Source organism: Vicugna pacos, chromosome 27, assembly GCF_048564905.1.
Source record: "Vicugna pacos chromosome 27, VicPac4, whole genome shotgun sequence".
Taxonomy (NCBI): domain Eukaryota; kingdom Metazoa; phylum Chordata; class Mammalia; order Artiodactyla; family Camelidae; genus Vicugna; species Vicugna pacos.
Genome location: NC_133013.1, coordinates 19,304,857 through 19,331,223, shown reverse-complemented (window position 1 = coordinate 19,331,223; position 26,367 = coordinate 19,304,857). Strand labels below are relative to the sequence as shown.

The 26,367-nt window shown below is 35.6% G+C and overlaps 1 protein-coding gene across 4 annotated transcripts in view; it reads left to right on the top strand.

The window, feature by feature from the left end:
- The window catches only part of SEC11A (SEC11 homolog A, signal peptidase complex subunit), a 52,990-nt gene extending 31,776 nt beyond the window's left edge, over positions 1-21,214 (top strand). For 2 of the 4 annotated variants that reach the window (XM_072950845.1, XM_006198419.4), the window contains 5 exons: positions 3,579-3,688; positions 8,378-8,527; positions 14,400-14,519; positions 20,447-20,504; positions 20,691-21,214. In XM_072950845.1, the coding sequence (XP_072806946.1) occupies positions 3,606-3,688; positions 8,378-8,527; positions 14,400-14,519; positions 20,447-20,504; positions 20,691-20,741 (462 nt within the window). In that variant the 5' untranslated portion in view covers positions 3,579-3,605 and the 3' untranslated portion in view covers positions 20,742-21,214. Of the gene's footprint in view, positions 1-3,578; positions 3,689-8,377; positions 8,528-14,399; positions 14,520-15,200; positions 15,239-20,446; positions 20,505-20,690 lie in introns of all 4 variants that reach the window. The other 2 variants (XM_072950844.1, XM_015252550.3) reach the window with 2 other exon arrangements.
- Positions 21,215-26,367: the final 5,153 nt, after the last annotated feature.

The following is a 26,367-nucleotide window of genomic DNA, read 5'->3' as shown; positions in this document are numbered from 1 at the left end:
CAGCATGTTCTGTAAATATCAGTAAGGTCAGATTGATTGGTAACGTTTAGATCTTTGCTTTGCCCTTTTTTTTTTTTTTTTTTTTTTTTTGGTCTTCTTGCGGTATCTGTTATTGAGAGAGAGGTATTGAAATTTCTGACTATAACTGGATTTGTCTGTTCCTCCTTGTATTTCTGTCAGTATTTGCTTCCTATATTTTGAAGTTATTAGTTGCATAAATATTTAGTATTATCTCCTCATAATGAACTCACCTCTTTACCATTATGAAATGACTCTCATCTCCTTGAATATTATTTTCTATGAAATCTACTTTGTGTAATATTAATGTAGCCACTCTTTCTCTCCTTCTTTCTTTTTTTATCTTCAATTTTCTTTTGATTACTGTTAGCATGATGTGTTTTTCTATCTTTTTACTATTATAATATTTGTGTCTATATTTAAAGTGCATTTTTTGTAGACAACGTATAACTGGATATTTTTAAAGTCCAATTGGACAGTATCTATGATTTACGCATAGTACTTCTAAACATGTTACCACAATACCTTATTGTTATTCTTGCTTTAGTCAATTATCTTTAAAACTTCTTAATAAGAAAATACATTTTATATTTACTGACACAGACTATTTCCAGTGGTCTTCATTCTTTGGTGTAGGTCCAGATTTTATTTGATATTTTCCTTTTGCCTGAAGGACTTTTTTAAAGCTTTTTTTTTTTTTTTTGTAGTGTAAGTCTGCTCATGATGAATTATCTTGTTTTTGTGTGTTTGAAAAGGTTTTATTTTGCCTTTATTTTTGAAGAAATTTCTCGGGGTGTAGAATTTTAGGGTGATAGTTTTTCTTTTAGTACTTTCAAAATGTTACTCCAGTGTCTTCTGGCTTGTGTTGTTTTCAAAGAGAAGTCTGCTAGAGTATTTGTTCCTTTTTACATAATGTCTTTTTTTTATCTGGCTGCTTTTACAATTTTCTCTTCTCTTTATTGTTGATTTTAAGCAGTTTGATGATTATATTTTGGGGTAATTTCTTCAAGTTTCTTCTACTTAAAGTTTGTTATACTTCTTAGATACATAGGTTTATAGTTTTCATCAGATTTGAAAAATTTTTGGCCATTATTTTTTCTTTCAAGTTTTTTTGTCTTTCCCTTCCTCTTGAATCCAATTACATGTATGTTAGGCTGTTTGATGATGTTCTTCAGCTCACTGATGCTCCATTCCCTTTTACTTAGTCCTTTTTTAAAATTGCTTTTTCATTGAAGTAGTTTTTTTATTTCTGTGACTTTAGGTACACTAGTCTTGTCTTCTGTGGTGTCTAATCTGCTGTTATTCCATCCTGTGTGGTTTTCATTTCAGACATTTTATTTTTCATCTCTAGAGGCTTGATTTAGGTCTTGGATATATTTTCTGTCATCTAAGTCTCTATTTAATGTGCTCAATCTTTCCCTACCATCTTGAACATACTGTTTTAGTGTCTTTGTCTACTAATCCTATCATCTCTGTCATTTCTGGTCTGTTTCTGTGTACTGGTTTTTCTCCTCACTTTGGGTCATAGTTTTTTGCTTTTTGGTATATCTGGTAATTTTTTATTGGTTGCCAAATTTTGTATTACCTTTTTAGGTGCTGGATATTTTTGTATTTGCGTAAGTATTCTTGAACTTTATTCTGGGATACAGTTGTGTTACTTAGAAACAATTTAATCCTTTCAAGGCTCTTTAAAAAGGCTTTGTTAAGTCCAGTGCAGCCTTCAGTCTAAGGCTAAATTTGCACCACAGCTAAGCAGATACTTTTGAGTACTCTATCCAAAGCCTGTGTGTTTTGAGGATTTCCACTCTGGCTGGTCAAAACAAATTACTCTTGCCCCGTATGAGCTTTGAGAATTATTCCATCTGCTCCTTTTAGGTGTTTTTTTTCCATTCTTTGTACTTCCTTCAAATGAATGTACTGATCGTTGCTGACCATCACTCAGCTGAAGACTTGTGGAGAGACTGTCTGTAGATCTTTGTATAGTTCTCATTTCTGCACTGCCCTATACTCAAAGCTGCTTTCATCTCCCCAAACTCCCAGATCTTTATCCTCAAGTCACAGAGACTTCTAGGGTCTGGCATCATTTCCCTTTTGCCCTGTGGCCTGGAAACTCTCTAGTCTGTAAGTTGGAGCAATTGTAGAGCACTGAGGAACATAATGCTCTAGTCCCTTCTTAGAAAAAATAATGAGGCTATTCAGTTCTATGGTTGCTACTCCACATATGTCATGATGTCTTATTAATAAGTAGCTTGATGTGGTCAAATGCTATGAGGTTAGATAGCTGCCACCTTATTTTTGCCAGTACCAGAAAAAGCACTTTTTTCTGTACGTTCATTAATATTCAGATATAGTAGTGAAGAAAGCAGGGGCTAGGGAGGCAATATGTTTGTCTTTTGAATAAAGATTTTGGCAGGAAAAGGGGAGAAAAAGAGGAATATGACATTTTCAGATTTATTCAGCTAGAGTATTTGTTTCAGCAAATAGTGTACTTCTGTGTAGGTTTTGGCTCGCAGAGACTGAATTAGCAGTATGCAAACAAGCACCTCTTAAGGAACATATACCAGTTATATACAGTGAGGGACTTGTAACCTCTTTCTCTAGTAAGAATGATGAAGATGATCTTGATGATTAGATATATTTCACAACAATGATTCAATAGTGAAAAGTAGTATTACATGTCTGAAGAAAAAGAGAAGGGTAATTATGGTGACCTTGTTGCAGAGACACAGAAAAGAAGAAAATCAGAATTTTTAAGTCTTCTATTTTTCTTTTAAAGAACAGTTATTTTATTAGCTATCCCACATCTGTTCTGACAATGCTACATCTGTGCCCTTCTGAAAATGGAAAGATTTTTCTCAGAAAACAGGTTTGAACTGGTTAACATGTAGCAATTTTTAGTTTTTATTTATTTCAGTGTGAATTTTTAGTTTTGCTGCAGAAATATGAAATACCTTTCTGGTATTATAGAAATTATAATTCAAATTATAGAATTTTATGATTAATTGTAAAAGCAGTGGAAATTTAGTAAGACAGAGGCTGGCCATCAAGTCCTAACTATGTGACTGACAAGCTGTATGACTTTGGTGAAGCCATTTCCTCTCTTTGAGACTATTTCCTCAACTTTAAAATGAGAGGAGGAGTTAAATGTCTTTGAATACCCATGATTATCAAGGGATAAGTATTGTAGAAAAGTAAGAACTAGAGGAGTTGAGAAACAGAGGTATATTACTGTTAGCGGAGATAGATTACATATATCGTGGATGTGACTGAATTTAAGCTGAATGGTTGTGAAGCCAAATGAAATAATTTATGTGAAAAATTCTGAAAATAATATTATTATATAAGTGTAGTGTGTTTTAGCAAACGAAACAGAGCATAGTACTTTGGATGAGAGAAGGGGGGCTGTTCTGGGATGCTGATGGTATAATTATTACAGTATTTTAAAGAATGTTTAAAGCTGCCTTAATAGTCCTAATTGAAACTTCTAAGAGGATACTACTCTCAGTTGCTTTCCAGGGTGGGGATAATTATGGATCTGATCTCTTCTCTTGTTCTTACAGCTCTATTATCAAGTCCTAAATTTTGGAATGATTGTTTCCTCGGCACTGATGATCTGGAAGGGGTTAATGGTCATAACTGGAAGTGAAAGTCCAATTGTAGTGGTGCTCAGGTAACAACTAATTTTTCTTTTCAAGTCATGGAATGCATGGCATTACTTAGGAGAAATTGAGATATTGAATAACTGATATATCATTTCTTCAGAAACTACTCTTTCCCAAAAGAGGACCTGGAAGGAAATTAGTTACTATTTCTCAGTTGTGAGAAATTCTGTCTTGTTAGGTGCTTTTCATTCAGACCCCAAAGGGCACATGGCCTTTCTATGAAATGTTTGCTGTATGAGCTTTGTTTTTGGCACATCCCTTAAAGTGTTTCAGTGACTTTATTTTCTTGTAATTCTTCTGTCTTCTACATTCTTTACTTTGATTTATCAGGGCTGATATTTAGTTGTTAATTCACTAGCTTATGTATCATCTCCACAAATTAAGAGTTTTTCTCCAGCGTGTTCTCAGTGTCAGTACAGAAGCATCACTAATTATTTCCATGTTTCCTGCTGACCTTTAGATATCACTTCAAGTAGACGTCAGGAATTTTGAATATATTAATGCTGTCTCTTAAAGTGACAAAAAATGGTACTGACTTTTTCTCTACTGTCTTCCTTCTCTGTACTTATATTCATACTCTTAGTGATGAAAAAACCTACTTTAGCAGCTCATTTTTGGAGAATTACCACTTGGTTATTTAATTGAATCATTATAGATCTATCTTATTTGGGGCTTAATTATGTAATCTATCTCAAGTCTTTGCTGGAGATAATGGAGTATAAATATAAAACAAATTGAATCATTAGCATTATCTAGAGCCTAGATAATAGTACCTTAACAAGATGAATTTGACTCTTTCTTGTCATACTAGGATACACTTCCAGCAACAAGTGGTTGGAAGCACTGGGTCTCCAGGGTCTTACTCCTGCCTTACACAGACTCTTACTCGTATCTTAGGCTGGCCTTTATTAGTAATCAGATGCATCTGTAATTTTAGAGATCCAGTGAAATGTCTGGATTTTATTAGCTGGGAAAGCATTTATTGTACTACTGTGAGAGTATAGAGACTTGAGTCTCTAGCTCTTTCATTGTCTAACCGCCACTTTGGCCAAGTCACTTATTCACTGAATCATAGTTTCCTCACCTGCAAAAGAAAGGCTAGACCTAGATGATATCAGATATCTTTCCAGTTCTACAGTGATGTGGCCCTAAGTTCCCAGAGAGTCTTGAACTCAGTGGAGAGCTTCAGTTTGCGATGTGTTCAACACTAACAGAAGGAGAAGCCACAGTAATTGGCACTGTGGGGAAAGGGTGTAGAGAGGAGGCCCAGGGAGGCTTCTTTTGGAGATTTTTCTGGGATTAGTTCAGATTGAGCTCCCTTCAGTGGTTATGTTTATGGACAGTCTAGTGACCTTTAAACTGGGAATGGTGGAGTGAGTAGAGGATGATACTAAGGACCTGCTCAGCACTTTGGTGGTCCTGAAAATATCAGTTGGGACTAAAAAGGTGTGTTCGGATAAGTTACTTGGTAGCTAGGTTATTTGTATACTAAACTTTTCTGATTGCCAAAGTGGAATAAAGAAAAGAAATGAAAAGAGAACAGATCATATTAGAAAAGAATCTGGTCAAGACTGGAAGGAACAATCATTAGAGAAAGTAATTTATGTGATTGGGTTATATTTATGTGATTTTATGAAACTTCAAGGAATATGATTTTTACCTGGAACCAAATATGCCCCAGAGGACTCAGGCCAACTAGGAATCCACTTTTGGTACTTTTGTGAAGCCACTAGAGGAAAAGACAAATACGTTCTTACTATTTTATTAACTGAAGTTTCAGGGGACATTCAGAACTAGTTTTGTCCCCTTTATAAAGCTGAAGTCGGTTTAATTTATATATAACTTCTTATAAAATTGAGAATGATTGATGTGTTAAATTTAAAAGTATAGCTTAATCAGATAATAGTAATAAGTTTACTAATAATTTATTTAATTTTTAACAAGTTGCCCCTGCTTTTTTCTCTAATGATCCTCTTACCACATGCTTTTATCTGTTTTTTAATTGCCATCCATATCTGAATTCGTTTTTTTAACATTCTTTTATTGAGTAATAGTCATTTTACAATGTTGTGTCAAATTCCAGTGTAGAGCACAATTTTTCAGTTATACACGAACATACATATATTCAATGTCATTTTTTTTTTGCTGTGAGCTACCACAAGACCTTGTATATATTTCCCTGTTTATACAGTATAATCTTGTTTATCTATTCTACATTTTGAAATCCCAGCATATCTGAATTCTTAAATCTTTTTTTTTTCTTATCCGACTTTATTCCCTGAATCCACGCTCTTGTTTTCATCCTGCGCTAACATCTGTATCTGGGTGTTGACCAGGCACTTGAAACTCCTCCTAATAAAAGTGAAATTCATCTCCTTTTCCCACAGGCCTGTTCTTCTTCCTTGTATTTCTGTGACTGTCACGGCCATCTGCTCAGTTGCCAATGTTAAAAACCTCAGAGTCATTCTTGATCCTCCCGTCTGTCGTATCCAATTGGCCATCAAATTCTTTATTTTCCCTCTTTCTGTTCTACCCTTTTATTACTGTCCTCCCTACTGTTCTGTTTCAAGCCTTCATCATTTCCTACCTTGGTTGTTGTAGCGACCTTAAAAAAAAATTCTTTCATAAGTGGAAAAAAGTTAATATATTTTCATTGTATGAAATGTTGAAAACAAAAAAACTAGATGAAACAAATTCACCCATAGTTCTGGAATATTCACTGTTGACATTTTGGTCTCTTTTTTCATGTATATTATTTCTTACATAATTGAGGTAATTCTGTGTGTTCTTTTCTCTATCTTTTCCTCTTATTGTCCTGTTCTCATGTTTTTAATAACTTTTTTTTTTAATGGAAGTACTGGGGATTGAACCCAGGTTTTCATGTATGCTAAGCATGTGCTCTACTACTGAGCTATACCCACCTCCCCATAATACTTTTAATAGTTGCTAAGTATTCATTTATAAAGTAATAGCCTGGCAGCTGATTTGCAGTCTGCCTTCTCATTTTTTTCCACTTTACTCATCAATTCAATAAATATTTGAATGTCTTCTATGTACCCTATAGCTTCTGAAGTGATATCTTCTAAACGTAAATATGATGATGATACTCCCTGCTTAAAATTCTGGAGTGTCTCAGAGGCAGTTTAACACAGTGAGAGTGGACTCCCTTGGTTCAGATAGCACCTTTATCATTTTTTTGATTTATGACTCTAGGCCTTTCTAAGCCTCAGTCTATAAAGTTGGGATAATAATAATATCTACATTATAGAGTTGTTCTAAAGATTGTTTAAAAAAAACACGTAGAATTAGCACTTTGCATATAAGTGCTCAATAAAGATGCGTCATCAACTATAACAATTCAGCTTTTATCTATTTTATTTATATAATTTTCAAGCAAGGTTTTATTTGAGCAAAGGATGTCACTGATTTTAAAAAATCAACCAAAATAAAAACTTGAAAATTTCATGTCTATAATGCCTTGTATAATATTTTCAACAGACACGTTCTGTCTTCTGAACAGCTTCTGAGGAAGAGAACTCATTGCCCAATGGGGAACCTTAACAAAAGTTTTAAGAATAAACATGTACTGAAAATCCATATTTCTAGTGGTTCCCAAATTTTGCTATATATTAGAATCACCTGGGATTTTTACAAAATACTGTTGCCTGCTTCCCATCTCCAAACATTCTGATTTAAGTGGTTTAAGATATGACCTGGGCACAGAGATTTTTAAGTTTCCTAGGTGATTCTTCTGTGCAGCCAAGTTTGGGTACCACTACTATATTCCCTTATGTATGTAGAGGGACCAGAGTCTTCAAGCAGAAGTGTTTGGACTTTGTCCTTGTTCCTGTATTGAATTTTATTCTTTGTTTATCCATTTCTTTTCTTGCTAAATTTATTGTTATTAAAAACTGGAGCTTGAGTTTCTGAAAATAGTACAAATGGGCTACTCCTTCTTAGAAAGACAAGTTTCATTAGTGCATATATCTTAGGATTTTTGAAGAACTTGGTATAGGGAAGAACACGTGAAAGGTGAGAAGACACCTAGAAGTTTGTCATCACTAATTACCATGGAATTGAATTCTTTCCTTGCTTCTGAAATTCTTAGGCAAAAATCTCTGCTTTTGCCTTTGGTTTTCTTTCTTGTTTCTCTTTTTTAAATAAATGAATTGAGGACACAAGCATTATCTCTGTAGCTGACTGTTCTTTGACTTGATAAGTTGTTTTTCCTTCTTGTTGTTTTGAAATCATAAGGTCATCTTGGTCTGTATCTTTATAAATGGCAGAAGATGATCCAGTTGTTATTTGAATATTTAAATAGCTTTAGTGTTTTCAAATAAAGTGAGAAGAAGGGCAGTGATTATAAATTTCATTCTTTTATATTCTGTTTGTCATTTGAAATTTTAAAAGGTTAAGGAATTACTAACCTTGCCCTTTTCAAAATTTAAGCTCCTTTGAATAGTAATGCTTGAAATGGAACTAGTTAATGAAGGCTGTTAACTAAAGGAAATCTTTAGTATAACTAATTAGTCTAAGGAAACCATATATGGAGGACAGTACACATTTATGTTGATATGTTTGTTAAGGTGTTAAGTATATTCCAAAGGTGATACTTTGAATTGTTTTGTTGAATATCTAGCTTTGAAAGTAAATTTAATCTCAGACTTTCTTTTACTGTTATATTCTTTCCCTCCCAGTGGCAGCATGGAACCTGCATTTCATAGAGGAGATCTTCTCTTTCTAACAAATCGAGTTGAAGATCCCATACGAGTGGGAGAAATTGTTGTTTTTAGGATAGAAGGAAGAGAGATTCCTATAGTTCACCGAGTCTTGAAGATTCATGAAAAGTATGTGCAAACTGTATTTTCTCTATTTTAAAATATTTTTAAGTTTTAGTGTTTACAGTATTTAATTTTGATAGCCTAAAAATTAAGAAAGAGTGGAGAACTCCTAGGTCCTTCTTCTGATCTATTTTTATCAATGTCTGAAAGTTTGGTGAACATTTGGAAAATTAAATACTTATTTATTAATTCATTTATTTCCCTGAAGGTGTTTCTTGGTTCCTTTCTACTTCTTAACCAGATCAGTAACCTTGTATATAACCCCAGAAAAAACATGACGTAAAGATTGACCACAGTAGAGTCTTCTCATAGAATTGATGAGGTAGCCCTAATCTTTAAAAAAAAACAAACAAAAAAACCCAACCCTTTAAGGCAATCTCACAGACATTTCAAATAAGAATCAATATATCAACTTTTTCTAATTCCAAAGAAAATTTATTAAATCTTAGTTATTCTTATAAATACAGATTCTTGCATTTTATAATTGAAAAGGACATATGGAAAGTCTTTAGAATCTGCTACGGTAGAGGTGTGCATAACAATGAGCAAAAGATGTCACATCTCTGGGTCTCAGTTTCCCTGTCTGTAATGGAAAGAGGTTTAGGAAGATGAATTATAAGATCTCTTGGTTCTAAGCCTGTGCTTCCCCTGTGCAACTACATATTCCTCACCCTACTCTTCCAAATCTATAATATTTCTAATTAAGGAGAACTTTCAGAAGGGAAGGAAAAAAAGAAATGAAGGACAAGGGTATGTCCTGAAGGACACACAGGGAAGTGAGACAATGGGATTGATGTCAGTTCTTGAGTATGCGGAAGCCCTAAATAAATGCTCATACTTACAACCCTCTCAAGTAGTCTATTTTTCCCACTTACAGAAGAGGGAACTGTCAACTGTTGCTTTTTGAAAGTCCCTGTAAACATTCTAGCTTAGCTTTCTTCATTGATAAAATAAAGATCTGACTGCTCTTTTTTTCCCCCCAGACTTCAGTATATTGAAAGATTGTAATTTTTAAATAACATTCTATTGTTGACTAATAAGGAATAACTTAGTTCTTTTTAGGATTGTGAAGGTTTATTCAGTACAGATAGTGTTTGCCAGATTCTTAAAGTGGATTTGTATTGTTTGTTCTCAGCACTGCCTGTTGTGAACAAAGCAGAACCAATTTTTCCCTTATTTATCAGAGAAAGTCAAATTAAACCCAAGTTCTGTTTTGGGTAGAGCAGAAGTTGTTCATTTTTACAGGTGATCCTTTGAAATTGAGTTTTTATTTTGAAATAGTTATCTTGTTTCAGGGCAGGTTCATTGACAGATACTGTCTCAGTTACAGATTCCTTAAATTTTGAGAATAATTTTTAACAGAATTCCAAATACTTAAATATGTATGGTTGTTTGTAATCTGAGGTTATCAGTCATTTACTTTAGACACTTGAGGTGCCTTCAGTTTGCAGGCTGTTTAGATAACAGATCCTATTAATCTTCCAAAGTTTCCAGTTTCCTTTTTTCTTTTGAGGAGACTAAAATAGCTGGTTGTAGTAATCATTTGATTTAATAGTATTAACATTGTTCTTAAATATGAGACCAAATGACAACCAAAATGGATTAAGTTTTTGTAATAAATGTGTCTTGAACATTTTCAACCTTGTTTTTGCACTATTCATTCTTTTTTTTTATCTGAACCTTGTTTTAATAAATAAAATCCTGAGCTTTAAGAAGAATAGAGGTGGGAATTATCCAACTGACTTCTTTCTTGTCTCATTCCTCCTTTCCTTCTCCATCTGTTTCTGTGTAACTTCGTAAATTTGTAAATACAGTATAAAGCTCTTTTTTCATATGTTGAATTTCCATCATGTTTGTTTTTGCTTTTTTTTAATTTACTTTTTTTTCTACTTTTACATTTTTCTTTTTCTTTTCTTTTTTAAATTGAAGTATAGTTGATTTACAATGTTGTGTTTCTGGTGTACAACGTAGTGACTCAGTTTTACATATAAATATGAATATATATATTTCCTTTCCTATTTTTTTGTCATAGGCTATTATAAGCTATTGAATATAGTTCCCTGTGCTATACAGTAGGACCGTGTTGTTTATTTTATATATAGTAATATCTGTGAATCCCAAATATGTAGTAGTTTGTATCTGCTGATTCCCATCTCCCATTTTATCCCTCCTTACTTTCTTCCCTCACTACCTGTAACCATAAGTTTATTTTCTCTGTCTATGAGTCTGTTTCTGCTTTGTAAATAAATTCATTTGTCATTTTTATTAAAGATTACACATATGAGTGATAACATATGGTATTTTTCTTTCTCTTTCTGGCTTACTTCACTTAGTATGATAATTTATAGGCCCATCCATGTTGCTACAAATGGCATTATTTTGCTCTTTGTTATGGCTGAGTCATATTCTGGGGGGGGGGTGTATACACCAAAACTTCTTTATCCAATCATCTGTCTGGACATTTAAGTTGTTTCCATGTCTTAGCTGTTATAAATAATGCTACTGTGAACACTGGGGTGCAAGTATCTTTCTGAAATAGTTTGAATCTCCATCTTATGAACATTCTTATTACATGTATATTCTTACATATGATGCTGTATAAAATTGGAAAATATAGAAAACAAAATCACATATAATTCTAGAATCCAGAGATAAAATATTAAAATTGGAATTATTTCTCTTTGTCTTATAAAAATATACCCCACCGCCATGTAATACTAGGATCTACTCAGTACTATTTTGTAATATGATTACCTAATGAGCATATGGTAGAATATACCTGATATTACCACATATGCAAAGAACCCCTGAACTAAAGATCAACTTGCCAAGTACTGCTTAATATGAGGGTACTGGGTCCATGAATTTGAATCTGTTCTTTGTGCCTAGTCCTGCCTGTTCTCCAGTTGAGACTAATTATGTGTACTGATCTATATGACTAGGCAGTGGAAAAAGGCATGTAATCTAGGGCTTCTCTCTAGTGCGCTACTGAGCTCAGGCAAAATCCTCTTATCAGAAACATTAAGAAACTTCCAGTATTTGGGGACAATAGTAAATAGTGAGAAAGTGGCTGGCATTGTTTTTTAAAAAGGCTTAACTATGTCCTGCAGTTACTGTAGTTACTAATATATTTTTAATTAAGTTTTTTAAAAAAGGAAAATTATTATTCCTCACTCCTACATGAGGGCTATGTATGCAGGCAAGTTTATATGTACTATGGCAAACAGCAAAAAATGTCTTTGTTCTCCCCTCACCTGTTTCTTATTTTCCATTTTCTTCCAAAAGAGATGAGTTAGGAAAGAGCTAGAAGATAGTGAAGTTTGTTTTTTAATTTAAAAGGTGAGCTAGCTATTCAGCGTTATCAGTTGACTTAATTCTCTTGGGTAGCTCATCATATTAACCTGTTAGTCAGCCATTCTTAATATTTACTTTTTTGCCACATATAAACTCTTACTTTATCTTACTTTGTAGCCTACTCTAATATGTATTTAGTAAGTGCAGCCTATAGGAAGTATTATAATTGGATGAAATTGAATAGTGGCATATGATCAAGTATTTGGAAGGAGAAATTTCACCATTGGGTGACATAGTCCTTAGCTTTGCTCTTTTCTGTACAGATAGATACATCATTTTGTACCCGTTTGGCTCTTAGGGGTCTTTGTTATCTTATCTAAGCAATTATTTCTTCCCTCCTGACATCACAGTATTGTGATGCTTGAAGTAAACTGTAAGTGTTTTGAGCTCCTTGGAGATTGATAATATTAAATATTTGGTCCCTGTGCTAGCAAGGGAAAAGCCCCATATAAATGTTGTCAGTCAGGATTTGGGGCCTATGGGTTGTGAAGTGCTGGATTAGGTCTTTATAGCAGGCTTAATAGGAGCTGGCTACCACAAGAGACTATTTCTTGCACTATTAAGTAAATGAAAGAAAGCTATGTTTTTCAAACAGTTGTGGTGGTCTCTTCTGATTACATCCCAGAGCGGGGAAATTGGGTTTGTTTGTTTGTTTTGTTGGCAAACCATGTCTTTGGAAATAGCCCAGATCTCTTGTAGCATCCCTTTCCTTTCATGGGGAGAGTCCCATTTTCCACTTTTTCTCTCCTCATATTTGATTTTATTTCTCTGCCTCTGTGGGGTTGCTGTTACTTCATGGTTGAATTGACTCTTCCTTCCTGCTGCTCCCGATTTTCACTCTTGGAGCTAGCCCCCCTCTTGGCATCTGCCCTCTTTTACCCTCCAGGATTTTTCAGACGTTCTTTCATTTGCTGAGTTGTCAGCTGCAGATTATTTCTCTGTGTATATTTGCATTTTTTCTAATTGGAATCTCATTTTTAATGAGACTGTTGCACTTGACTGTTTTTAGTGTTTGCAACACCTCCCAATTTAGTTTTATCTGCAGATGATTTAGTGTCTAGTGAGCTAGTTTCTGGCTTAGAATCTAAGTAGATATTATTCAATAGGAGTTGAAGCTATTTTTCTTCTTTCTAGTATAGTGGTTAACCCAAACTCACTTGAATTAATTTTAAGATAGTCTTTATCAACTGTAATTTTTGCTTTCAGTTAAATTTTGAAATTACTAGAAGCCTCGTGGTTCTTTAGTAGAATTAAACTAATAGTTATCGGATTAAGTAAAATACTGTTTCCATACATCCTGGCAGGTAAAAGTAGTGTATATTTGTTGGAGAAAAAATTAGAAGCTAAAGGTAAGCTAAAAGAAAGCCATAGGTAGCTGCTATTTACACCTTAGTCTATCATTTTAGATCTTGTTTAATGTCTTTCTTTTTTGCTTTAATTTTTTAAAGACGGGGAATTTATAACATGCACAAAAGTAGACAAAACAGTATAATGAATTTCCATGTACCAATCACCCAGTCCCAATAATTATTAATACATGGTCAATTCTGCCCCACCTACACTACCACCTCTTCTCATTCTCCTACTTGTACTATTTTGAGTCAAATCCTAGATATCATGTGATATCATATGTAAATATTTCAGTAAATATCTAGAAAACATAACCAATGAGCCTTTAAATAAAATATAACTACAGTTAGCTTGCTTACACCTTAAAAAAATGACCAATCATTCCTTTTTGACATTAGGTTTCCAATCTTTTTAAAAAAATTTTTTTTGTGGGGGTAATAATTAGGTTTGTTTGTTTGTCTTAATGGAGGTACTGGGGTTTGAATCCAGGACCTCGTGCATGCTAAGCATGTGCTCTTCCACTGAGCTCATACCCTGCCCCCCAAGTTTCCAATCTTTGTTCAAATTCCCAGTTATGTCAACTTTTTTTTTTAACAGTTTATTTGGATCTAGAATCAAATAAGATCCTCAGTTGCAACTGGTTAATACGACTTTTTAATATCTTATTTAATCTGTAAATTACTTCTCTTTCTTTATTCCTTGCAACTTACTGGTTGAAGAAGCTGTATCATCCTATAGTTCTGTAGTCTTCGTTTTGCCAATTATATCCTATGGGGTGCTTTAATGTGTTTCTTTGTTCTTTGTATTTCCAGAAGATTGATTGTGTTTATTTTAATATAAAAATGAAATTATACTGTATGTGCTATTTTGTAATATTTTTTCACTTAATAAAATTTGTATGATTTTTGGATGTCATTAGATATTCTTCGATATCATCATCCTTAATGCTTGCATAGTATTTCAACTCCTGTTAGACTTTTCACTTGTTTCCAGTTTTTCCCTAGTATAAACAGTATAGCTGTGAACATCCTTTTAGCTAAAGAATTATTTTGCTATTGGGAATGATGATAAAATTCCACAGTTCCACAGATATTTTCAGTTAACAAGAACAAATTTTGTGCTTTCAGGTGGCATGACAGTATTTGATATCTTGGGTTTCCCTTACTCTTTTAAGGCAAAATGGACATATCAAGTTTTTGACCAAAGGAGATAACAATGCGGTTGATGACCGAGGCCTCTATAAACAAGGACAACACTGGCTAGAGAAAAAGGATGTTGTGGGGAGAGCAAGGGGGTAAGTATAGAGGGGAGCATTTAAGGAGCTTTTCATGTCACTTGAAAATGACTTTCTTGATCATATTGTCTGATCATATACATATGAATATAATAGCGTGGTCCTGGTTCTACCAAGTCACCTGTGTCCTTTGAAAAAGTACGCTTCTTAAAATGCATCTAAAACTAAAGGTTTAGTGCTCCAGAGGGGAGGATATGGGGTGCTGTACAAGAATAGGATATTAGCAATAAGGATGAATTGGAGTGATTATTTAAAAACTCATTTGTTTATTTAATTCATTTAAGAAATGTTATTGGGCATCTTCCATGTCCTCTAATGTCTATACTGTGCTAGGCTCTGGGAATCCAGAGCAGTATGTTTTTTTCTTTTTGGGAGGCTAGGGGGAGGTAGTTAGGTTTATTTACTTATGTATTTTTAACGGAGGTACTGGCGATTGAACCCAGGACCTTGTGCATGCTACGCATGCACTCTGCCACTGAGCTATACCCTCCCGCAAAGAGCAGTATTAATTCTGCTTCTTGAAACTTACATTTCTTAAGTATTTACTGAGTCAGCGACTTACAAAGTGTTCATCTAGATTAATTTTATCATGTTAATTTATTCCATACTGCTTTATTTCTAGATTTGAAATTACTGGGGTTAAGTGAAATTTTAAAGTTATATTAAGCCTGTTTATTTCAGATTTTATCAGGAGAACAGATCAGTGGAGGACAGGAATTGTAAGTTACTGGTATGAGGAAGTATGGGATTATTACTACCTTCATGTTATTAATAGTATTAACAATAACTCACATTTACTAGGGCTATGTGTCAGAAACTCATTTTAAGTGCTTTATAAGTATTACCTCATTTTAACCTCAGAACAACCCTAATATTTCCATTCTACAGATGAGGAAACACGTGTTAGTTTGCTTATCTAAGGTCACACTGGTGATGGTAAGTGGCTGGCTGACTCCAGAGTGCACTCTCTTAACCATCACACCAGAACTACTGGCGTAACATTTCTGAGATGGGTAACTGCTTGTTCTCACTATTTAGGATGCCTCATGGCACTCTTAACCGCTGTCAGAACATCTGTTCCTTCTGACCTAGAATAGTCACTGTGGATTCAATGATTCCACTAGCAGACAGGCCACCACACTGAGGAACTATGTTCCCATAAAGAAATAAATTCAAATTATTAAGTGAAAGCTGTCTCAGTTACAGCATAAGAGATATTAAGTTTGGGGCCAGAGAGATCAGATCAGAAGAAGCACCCATGTGTTTTGTCTTCTGCAGAGCTGGTTTTTTGTGCATGCCTCCAATTCAAGGGAATTTCTTTTCCTATGATGGAGCTAACTATACTTTTATAATTCAAATTAGATCTTCAGTGCTTCTCAGAAGTCATAGTTCCCCTTTCCCTCAGTTCCCAAGGTGCTGCTAATATCATCTCTTAGAGTCTTTTCTTCCTTTAATCTGTGTACAAATGTACAGATTCCTGTAGAAACATAAGAAATAACAGTCATCAAAAAACAGTCACCTCTCTCCATCTCCTCCCCCTCCATAAATATTTTAATTTTTTATGTTCTTTTAATGTTTATATATAAATATGCAGATCTTAATAGACATGTGTCTATACATAGTACATAAACACATTTTGTGTATGGGGGGAGAATGGTCACATTACTTATAACCTCTTTTTCATTCCCCAAAGTTATCAATATCTTTACAAATCAGAAGCTTTATTTCCGTGTCATTATTTTCAAAGCTTTATGGTATTCTATTGTTTGAAAAGACCATATTTATTTAGCCAGTCTCCTATTATTGGATGCCTTGATTTTTTTTTATTGTGAACAGTGTTATGATGAGCATTCCTATTAAATTTATCTTAATGCCTCTGCCTAATCATTTCTTCATAGTAAATTCTTAGAAGTAGAATTACCAGGTAAAACATAAGCAATATTTTAAGGCTTTTGACAAGTTTTGCCATACAGTTTCATTTATACTCCTACAAGTATGATAGAGTGTCCCTTTAATCTGGATCTTGATTTGCAGGTGTTTAATGCAGCTCTGTCTGCTCACTCTAGCCCCATTTGGGTAAAAAATGTGTCATCCTATGAAAGGGTAGAGGCTTTCTTCTACTCAGGTAACTTGACTTTATGAAGAATTTTTGAAAAATCCCAGACTGTATGCAGTGTTATTTCTAAAATCCCAACATTAAAAATATAGGCCTTTTTCAGGCTTTCATTTAACAAAACAAATGTTATAGCCTGGTACTCTCTGAATTAAGTAACTTTCCATGAAGTATAAACATCTAAGACATGAACAGCAGGAACACAGAATCTTAACTGTACAGATGCACACTCTGTTGATTATATCATCACCTCCTTTTGTGGAAATTGTATTTATAAAATGCTAAACTATATTTCGGGGTAGGGATTTTTTGTAGACCAGTCTATGACTGTGGTATGGGTGTCTTTATGCATTAAAAATTTTTTTTTGTTTTCAAACAGCTGCACACTGAAAAATTTTACACTGAGACCTAAGGCCCTAAATAAAAATGAGTTTAAAAAATTTTTATTGAGATATAATTCACATATATTGGGATATAAAATTTACTGTTTTGAAGTGTACAGTATAGTGGGTTTTATTACATTCACAAGGTTGTAAAACTGTCACCACTATTTAATTCCAGAATATTTCCACATCCCAGAAAGAAAACTGTGTACTCATTTGCAGTCACTCTCCATCCCCTTCTTTCTGTGGCTCCTGGCAACCACTAATCTACTTTCTGTCTCTATGGATTGCCTGTTCTGGACATTTTATATAAACAGAATCTTACAATATGTGTTCTTTTGTATCTGGCTTCTTTCACCTAAATAATATTTTCAAGGTTCATTCATGTTGTTGCATGTAATAAAAACAATTTCAGAAAATGAAGCTAATACTGAGCCAACTAAGTATATAACAGGGGTGATTCTAAATTCAGGAAGTTGAAAAACACAAGAGAAACTGTTAGTCAAAGAAGAGTTGAAAGCAACAGGAGAAAACGACGAAAGCCTAGCAGGAGATCAGGGAATAGAGAAATACTGATAATGAAAAGAGGAATAAAAATGAAGGGGCAGAGTAATTGAGCTCTATTGACTGAAGTCAGTTTTATGGAGCAGGCTTTTTTTATTTTTTTTTGGAGGAGGCTTTTAAAACATACTTTTTACTTAACTTGTAACAGGTCATTCTCGGCTGGAAACAGTGATCCTTTTTAAATCAACTACCGGGGTCCACACTTCCTACACGTAGACTCCTTGTGACAACTGACAAAGTTATTTTCTCCCCAAACATCGGCAGATAGTTCTTCCTTCTGAGGCTCCTTCCTTAGCAGCGTCTTTGATCCCAAGAGCTCCAAGGGACATGTACTTATCCATACTCGGCACAGGCTGGTGTTGAAGTTGGCTTTGTGGATGGCATTTGTTTTACTTATTTTAAACCTCTGCTTATTATCAACTCTGCTTTAACAGAGTTTATCTGAACAGCATAGGAAAAAAGTGCAGCTGATTTGAATTTAAGACGACTGATGGAAAAAAAAAAAAGGCGACTGACGACAGCAGCGTTAGGCACTTGATTAGCAGCTCTTGGCTCTCTGTCCGTGGAGGGAAGCAGTGGTACAGATGATTAAATCTTTTGTTTGACTTTGCACTGCCGGTCATATTCTGGCAAACTTAATGTTTTGCTTATATTACTCCCAAAGATCTAGTTGCTTCTATTTCACTATGGTGGGCAAGGAAAAACCACCTTAGGGGAAAAAATGTTTCTGTGGATAACCCATAAGACTGTAAGATCACTGTAGTTTTTTGAGCATAGATATTATTGCATGGAGGTCACAGTGAAAGTCTTTACCCATGAGAATAGCTGCTGATTGACCACCAGTCCAGAATTAGCAGCTTCATGTTGTTTTAATAGAAGTCACACAGATGCTTTAAAAACTTTTAATCTGCGTTTTACTGTGAGGCATTTGCCTTTACATTCTTAAGTTAGATGATATTCCTTCACTGCTTTTATGTAGATGTTATAAATGAAAAAAATAATTATTGCATGAAAAAGAAAAAATATGTACATTGAAAATATGGAAAACCTGTATCCTCTCTCCTAGAGCTTAGCTATGCTGTTCTGTAGTGACTGTTGCTTTTTATCTCTTAAGGGTCCCAGGGGTTGAAACTGAAGTATGGGCCCCCAAAGGGGATATTATTTGTCACTACACCTCACTTGCTAGAACTGTGCTTCTTGTATGTTAGTGTGCAAAAGTGTCATTTGGGTCCCACCTTCGAGAGGTGCTCTGACTCAGTAAGTCTGGGAAGATAGAGCAATCTTCATTTTTAACAAGATGCCCAAGTGATTCTCACAATGGAGGTGTAGATTTTAAGAAATATTAACTTATGAGAATGGGAGTTTGGGTACGGGGGAAGAGAGAGATGGGTCTAGGTAAGGCTGCCAGAAGGGAGAGGAGCAGGATGGGGTGAGGACAGGAGACAGGTAGTACGAGGAGTTCTTAAAAAGAAGTAAAATCCACCAAAGATAAAATTTCTGTTTTTCTCTTTTTTCAAGAGTGCCTAAAGCTTTGACAGTAGAGGTGTTACATAGGAGGTAATTTCTGTTTGTGTGCCTTTGGTGTGTGCCAAGGTTGTGGATGCTCTGAAAAGAAAGTGTCTGGGCTGTTTTAAAGTATGCAAAGTTCAGTCTCCATTTCAGCCCAATCTCCCTCCTCTGGGACAGGCTCTAGGACAGTACCACCTAGTCCAGTCTGAAGTCCAGCAGTGGAAGAGGAAGAAAAGAAAAGTTATACAATTTTAACTGCTATTTCTTCTCACATCTCTTTCTCCCCTGCATTATTATATGGTTGAAGAGTCTTGCTTTGAGGGAGAATTGAAGTCCTGGGAGAAAATGAGAGTCCCAAAGGAAAAAGACGAGGCCTGAACATTCCAGCATTCAAGCAGGCAGTATTTACTGGATGCCTGCTGTGTGCCAAGTGTTATATTTGGTCTTGAAGATACAATACGGAACAGAACTGACATGGTTTCTGCCCTTAGGGTCTAGTAGGGGAGACAGACACTATACAGCTAGTTGAGCAATTAATTATGTAATTAAACTCCAGGTAAAGACTTCAAAGGAAATATATCAGGTGCTATGAGATTATTTAACAAGTGATTTTTACCTAGTTTGAGGGGACAGACTTTAGGGACAAGAGGAAAGCAAGAACTAGTGAAAACAAACAAAAGTATAGCAGCCAAGAGGCAGATGGAGAAAGAGACTTCTGGTGTGTTACAGAAACCACGGAGAAAGATTTCATGGGCAAGTTTCTGGTCATGGAAGTCAAATGCTGCAGAGATGAAAAGGAAGATAGCTGAGACTCATCTGCATACAGTGATTTAAACTGTTCCAGAGCAGTCTGAGAAAGCCAAAGCCAGATTACAGGTGGTTAAAAAATAAGAGGGTGGTGAAATCTTAAGTACTATAATAGAGCTATTACACTCACTTTTTGGATACTTAATATGAAGTACCTTGTAATGTTCTGGCTGTGTTTGCCTTGTCTCCCCAACTAGATCAACAGCTCCCGGAATTTATGACAACAAACCCAGGCCTTAGCCCCAGATCCGCACGTAGTGTTAAGAGTCACTGACTAGAGACCTGAGACCTTGGATCTGGTACTGGTTCCGCCACACAGAAGCCACATACCTTGGGCATGAGCAGTTGTTTCCTCATCTATAAAATGGTGATATCCTTAACTTCCCTATCACATGGGCTGTTGAAAGGATCTAAAAAGATAGTATATGCAAATGGACTTTGTAAGCTGAAAATTAGTGTTCTATGGAAAACATTGAGAGTGTTCATTAAATGATAACAGCCTCTTAGGAAGTTCTGTGATGATCAGTTTGTTTGTTTGTTTGTTTGTTTAGATTTGTTCCTTATATTGGGATTGTGACGATCCTCATGAATGACTATCCTAAATTTAAGGTAAGATCTGTACTATATATTTCATTAATTTTGGAAACTATTAAATGGGTTACAGTTAAATGATGGAAGACTAAATTGGCTAGTTTAGTGATTTATCAGTTACAAAGGCCAGTTTGTTAATTAACTCTGAGGATTTGTGAATTTTTAAAAGCTTCTCTAACTTGGGGTTCTGTGTTTATTTTCTAGTATGGAGTACTCTTTTTGCTGGGTTTATTTGTGCTGGTCCATCGTGAGTAAGAAGTCTACCTTGCTGTTCCTGGAAGATGCTGTACTTTTTGTTACTGAATGTTTGGAGTAGATAACGATCTGTGGTTGGTGGATGGTGAACACACATGTTGGCGCTTCTTGGTAGCACTGGTTTGCATTAGTTTATGTTTCCACGCCAGAGTACGTGTGGGTGGGTGCATGTGCACCACAGCGTGCACTCGAGGGGACTTTCAGTCACAGAATTTCATATGTTGTCATTGTCACACTTTCGCATTTTTGTACATCAGTGAATTTTTTATATTAAAAGGTTGAGCCAAAGCCCCCAGTGTTTGTATTTTGAAGCCAAGCTTCACTTCTAAAGTGCCTACAGAGTTCTGTAAATGAAAATGCAGCTCTGCACGAGTTTGAAACTGCCATTCCTCCTTATAATGGGAATGGCATATCCCGAGGTGGTCATAGTCTTAACTTTTCAAAATTTTAAATAAAGGACTTTGCATATTGAACCCCTTATCCCTGACTTGTGTTTGTCGGGAAAGCTGAAATTTGCTTTCCTGTGCTGGCTCTTAGTACCGCTTGGGAAGGTAAAGGCTTCAGACAGTTCTTCAGCCAAGAAGTTTGTCCTAATACTAACAACTGGCGTTTGTTTGTTTGTCTTGTTTTTGTTTTAGTGAAGCAAACATAGCAATTGATGTTCGTAGGAAATCTCTTTGTCTTAAAATTGACTCTTCAATAGGGTATGACTCAGATACACATAAACCCAGCTAGTTGCTGAGAGGTTCAGAAAATCTCAGTTTGCTTAGACTCATAACCTTTTCTACACCTGAGACATTCTCAGCCCTTTCTACAAGATGTCAGTGAATTTTAGCATCTGGGGGAGGCATGAGAAAGGTGCTGGAGGGCAAGCATGCTGCTTGTTTTCTTTAAACTCTAATTTGCCTAACCTGTTCTTGTAAGTGCCTGGCTTTGCTTTTCTCTAATGCAGACTTAAAGAAAGCAAGGTTCAAAGTAGTAAAGGCAAAGCCCAGTTGTGTTTTTCTCCTTTTAATATTGAGGCAGTTAGGGAAATAGGGAGTTGGGGGGGTCAGTTGATGCGTTTTAAGCACAAAATACTCTTAATCCTTTCTGTTCTCTTTTTGTATTACTGTGAAATCTCAAAGTAAGCAAGTTTTCTATGTTGGGCTCAATGAATGGTTTCTATAATTTGTTCAGCTGAGGTGGAAATCAGTCCATACTTTAATGCTAATGGAACGAGAAGAGGGACAATTAATCTTCTGAAGCCTTCCCCTGTAGAGAACAGTGCCATCCTCAATCCATTATCTAGGATGTGGGCTCTTAATGCTATCAACAGAGTATGACACTTGGCAACTTACTGCTAACAAGTACTTCTTTGAACTTGTCTTTAAGGCTCATGTAGTACCTTTTCCTCCCAGTCACCTGCAGAGGATGGGGTTAACTGCTCGGCCTGTTCAGTGCCCTGGCTCTGTTTTTGTACCAGCCTTTCTAGACCACTCCAGGGGAGAAGTAGTGTGCTCTGCTGCCAAAGGTTGGGATCCCAAAGTTCCTTGTGGTCCCAGCTTGCCTGAGTATAAACATCCTTGTACTTGTACTTGTAGTCTCAGCTATCCAGATTTCTCCTCCTTATATACTTAGGGGAAGGAAAGTGTCAATATTTTCTTCACTGGCATATTTTCAAACTCAGTTTTGTGAAATTATTGTTTTTACTCCTTTGCTGGATGCTCTAGTTTGAAGCAACAGCTCAATTCCTCTGGAAAGATCATTTAAAAATATTTAGATCATTTAAAATATTTGACTCGCTCTAACAGCCAAAAATGAAAAGATTATTTGTGGAGAGAAGTGCTCTGTTCTCAGTTTTCATATTTTCTAATTTAGTGCTAACACGTAAGACTTAAAACTGGTAGATTTTATTAGTAAATACAATGTATTTTAAAAGCTCTTTGCAAATGTAAGAAATGCCAGAGATGTTTAATTTGGTGTTTCAATGAAATTATAAGCTCTTTGAGATTTGGCGGGTCAAGTGAAAAGTTAAGAGGGTTTAACCGTTGTGAGTGAAGGGAATTGAAGAGGATGAGAATTGATAAAACTTCAAATGCGACTATGATAATGGGGTTATCTGTTGGCTGTTATTAATTCACTCTCTTTAGTCTCTACAAGTTATTTCCAAATGCCTGTCCTTAGTTCTAGTCCCGTGTCTCTCTGTTCCCACTGGACACTTCCAGTTGATTGTCCCATCTTTAAACTTAAGTTAATAGCAATTCCTGCAAACTTCCCCTCTGAATTTCAACTTTTCTTTTAAGGAGTATTCATCTAGATTTTTCATTTTCACACAATATTTAGTCACTTAAAAGCCAACATTTCCCCCTGTCATTCCATTCTCATTGCCATCCCCTGAATCCAGAAACATGCTCAGGGGCACCCTGTTGCTTGGGTGACTTTATGTCCTAGTTTCCCTGTAACGTGCCAGCCTATTTTAGATCATTTCCACCTGGTAGTTCATTTTAGTACCCCTTTTACTTTTGAGAAGCATCTCTTTGAGGCTGTAAGTTTTATGGTAACCATACATATTAGCTACGTGTGAAGTCAGACTTTGAGTTCAGCTGACATGAAGCAGCCTTGTGCTTTACTGCTGTGTTTTCACTTATATTATCTCATACTCTCATTTCTGCTTGTCTGAGTCTCACTTTCTTTACAAAGTTATTTTCTTCCTCTTTCACTCAGTGTCTACAGCCTTACACTATTTGTGTAAGTTTGTGGATATGGGCTCAAGTTCCTCCATCTTCCACGGCAGGAGTCTCATTTTATAGACACTGTACTTTGTTTTCCCAGTCTCATCTAGCAGCATATTCTTTATTTTCCGTATACTCATACATTGGAATCAGAGGCAGTAACTAAGGGTAGCATTATTGTTGTGCTGTTATTCTGGGGCAAAGCATATGAATCACTAAAGTGATTTGTACTTGCCTGTTATTTAGTAAATACATTGTCTTGGTCTTGCCAAATTTGAATCTAAAAACTCCCTATGGTTCCATTTAAAACAGCATGTTCCCTTTCTAGAATTTTTTATGTTAATCTTGTTTTCTTCTTTTTTTGTGTGTATCCTTGTTCTCTTCCTGTGTTCTCTTTCTCGTTGGGAGGAGTATTGGCATTTGTCGTTTTTCTCAGGGAGTCACAGTCTTCTCAGAGAGCATAGGCTTGGAATAAAGGCTCTGTTATCCTTGAGTGCATTTCTTGGTCATTTGCATAAGTGTGTTACCAAGTCCAGATAACCCCAGTCCTAATAACGCATCGTGTGTGGGAACTTCCCCAGGTTCTGAGGGTACCCTTCTTATGACATTCATCACTCTGTTCACCTTAAGAAATTCTAGTTGGCTAAATGGATTGTCCAGCTTTCTCAAGATGCTCCTTCGTTGAGATGGTCTATTCAGGCTTTTTTCTGGCCAAGTATATCTTTGTCACTATTCTCCCTTGCTAGAATGGTAAGTAAGAGCAGAGAGGTTTTAGAAATAAAACAGCAAATACGACCTTTCACACTTAATTATGGTGAGTCTAAGTGTAGAAGGAATTCTGTGTAACCAAGAAGTATTAGAGACTAAAATATGCAGAGGTTATCAAAAAATAATGAGAACATTGCCTTCCAAGTCATGGAGCTTTCTAGGCCCTCAGGGCTTTTTCCAATGTCAGCTCTTAGCACACCCCACTTTCTCGTACCCTTGACACTGGTCTCACTATATAGACATCCATTCTTTGCTTATGCTGGTCTCTGCCTGGAGTGCCTGCTCACTTCTCTACTTGCTAAAGGCTTTCTCATTCGGGAGACTTTTACTGAGCATCTACTCTGTGCCAGATTTCGGGCTAGGCCCTGGAGATACAAATATGAATCAGATAAGGTCCCTTTTCCACCAAGAACTCTGCCTTAACAGGGGCAATGTGTAAACAAATCTTTCCACGTAGGATCATAAGATGCACAGGGAGCTCAAAGGAGTGTTTTCTAATTCTTGACTAAGCTCTTGAGTGTATAGTGCTTCCTTCTCGGTGCTGCCTTCTCAGTCCTTTGTTCATCGCCCTCAGGATGGCTTGTCTTATGTATGTCCTGCCTCCCAGTTAGCACCTTGAAGGCATTAAGACAAAACTAGCCTGTGATTCATCCTTGTATGTCCCCTAGTTCCCATCACAATGCTTTGCACAGTTTAGATTTATTTATACCCTGTTTTGTTCCAAAAAGGATTTTGAGTGGCTCATAAAGAGACATCTAGTACTATGTTATAAGATATAGAACAGTTGAAGAATTTGGGGTTGAAATAAGTATGGGAGAAAAGGACAAAGTTAGAGGTGAGGTTAATACCTACAAGACACATCAGAAGATTCTGTTTTCTCATGGAGGAGATCTGTAACGTAGGCTGGGACTAATGTAAAGAGGGAAATAATTATTTCTATGCTTCATGGAATGGGCATAAAATGGAAATCTTAAAAGATTTCTGATGATACTTCAAGATCAAAAAATTTCTCTTCTGGGACCTCACTACAAGGGCACTGTGTAATGTTAGGCAATAATCCTTATATTAATTAGTCTAATGGTTTTCATAGAACTGTTTCAGAGAATGTTCCTTCAGTATAGGTATAGTTTGGCAATTTCTGCAGAGAGGTGCCTCACCAAAGATCAGCTACCAATCTAATCAGCCAGGAACCTTCAGTTAGTTTTCCTATAGAATGGTATTCCTTAATCTTTAAAAATTCATGGTCTTTTTTAAGAAACAAAAATTTCATACATCTTCTCCATTCTGATAGACCTCGCCTCAGATCCATTATATCCAACCTCCTGTCCTTACCAGCCAAGAATATTATATCTTGCTTTTTTTTAAGTTTGTATTATGAAAACAATAACTACTCATCTCATATACAGTTATATTATATTAAATATGACATTCAAATTATAGATTCTTGTTCTACTAATCTTTGAAGTTTCTGGTGTGCCACCTACTCTCAATCAAGGATCATGTGTGTAGAACTCTTGCTTTAATTGGCCAGTTTATTTAGATTGGTAAGCTGGATCCCAGCTTAAGATAAGGAATCTAATTAAAATAATTTGTACTCAGGACTTAGATCAGACAAGTAAATAAAACAGCTAGCATGAAGCTTTGATCAAAGTTGTGAGCCTGACAACTTATTTAAGCAAGAATAAGAGAAAAATGCTGTACAGAACACAATTCTTGGAATTGATCAAACTTAGGGTAGATATGCTAGCATTTTAGTTTGTCAAACAAATCACGGTGTAATAAGCATTTTGTTGACTGTTGCGTCAGCATCACGGCCTTAGCTGCTATCCAGGGAACCTTTTTTTCCCTGTAGTGGGCTACAGATTTAAAGCAGGTTCAGGATCCAGCTAATAATATTGAGTACTTAGAATTTGCCATGTGCTCTGCTAAGTGCTTTTGAATTTATAACAGTTTTATTTTTCTCCTTTAGTCCTCAAAACAAACTCCATTTTACAAAAGAGAGAAATCAGAAGTTAAGAGGTCTTCTGGTCAGTGGATGGATGGCAGAGCCAGAACTTGACATCTGTTGCTCTTATCACATCACAATGCTGGTGTCATAACCCAGTTTATAACCGCCTTTATAAAATCTGATTTGACTCTTTCAT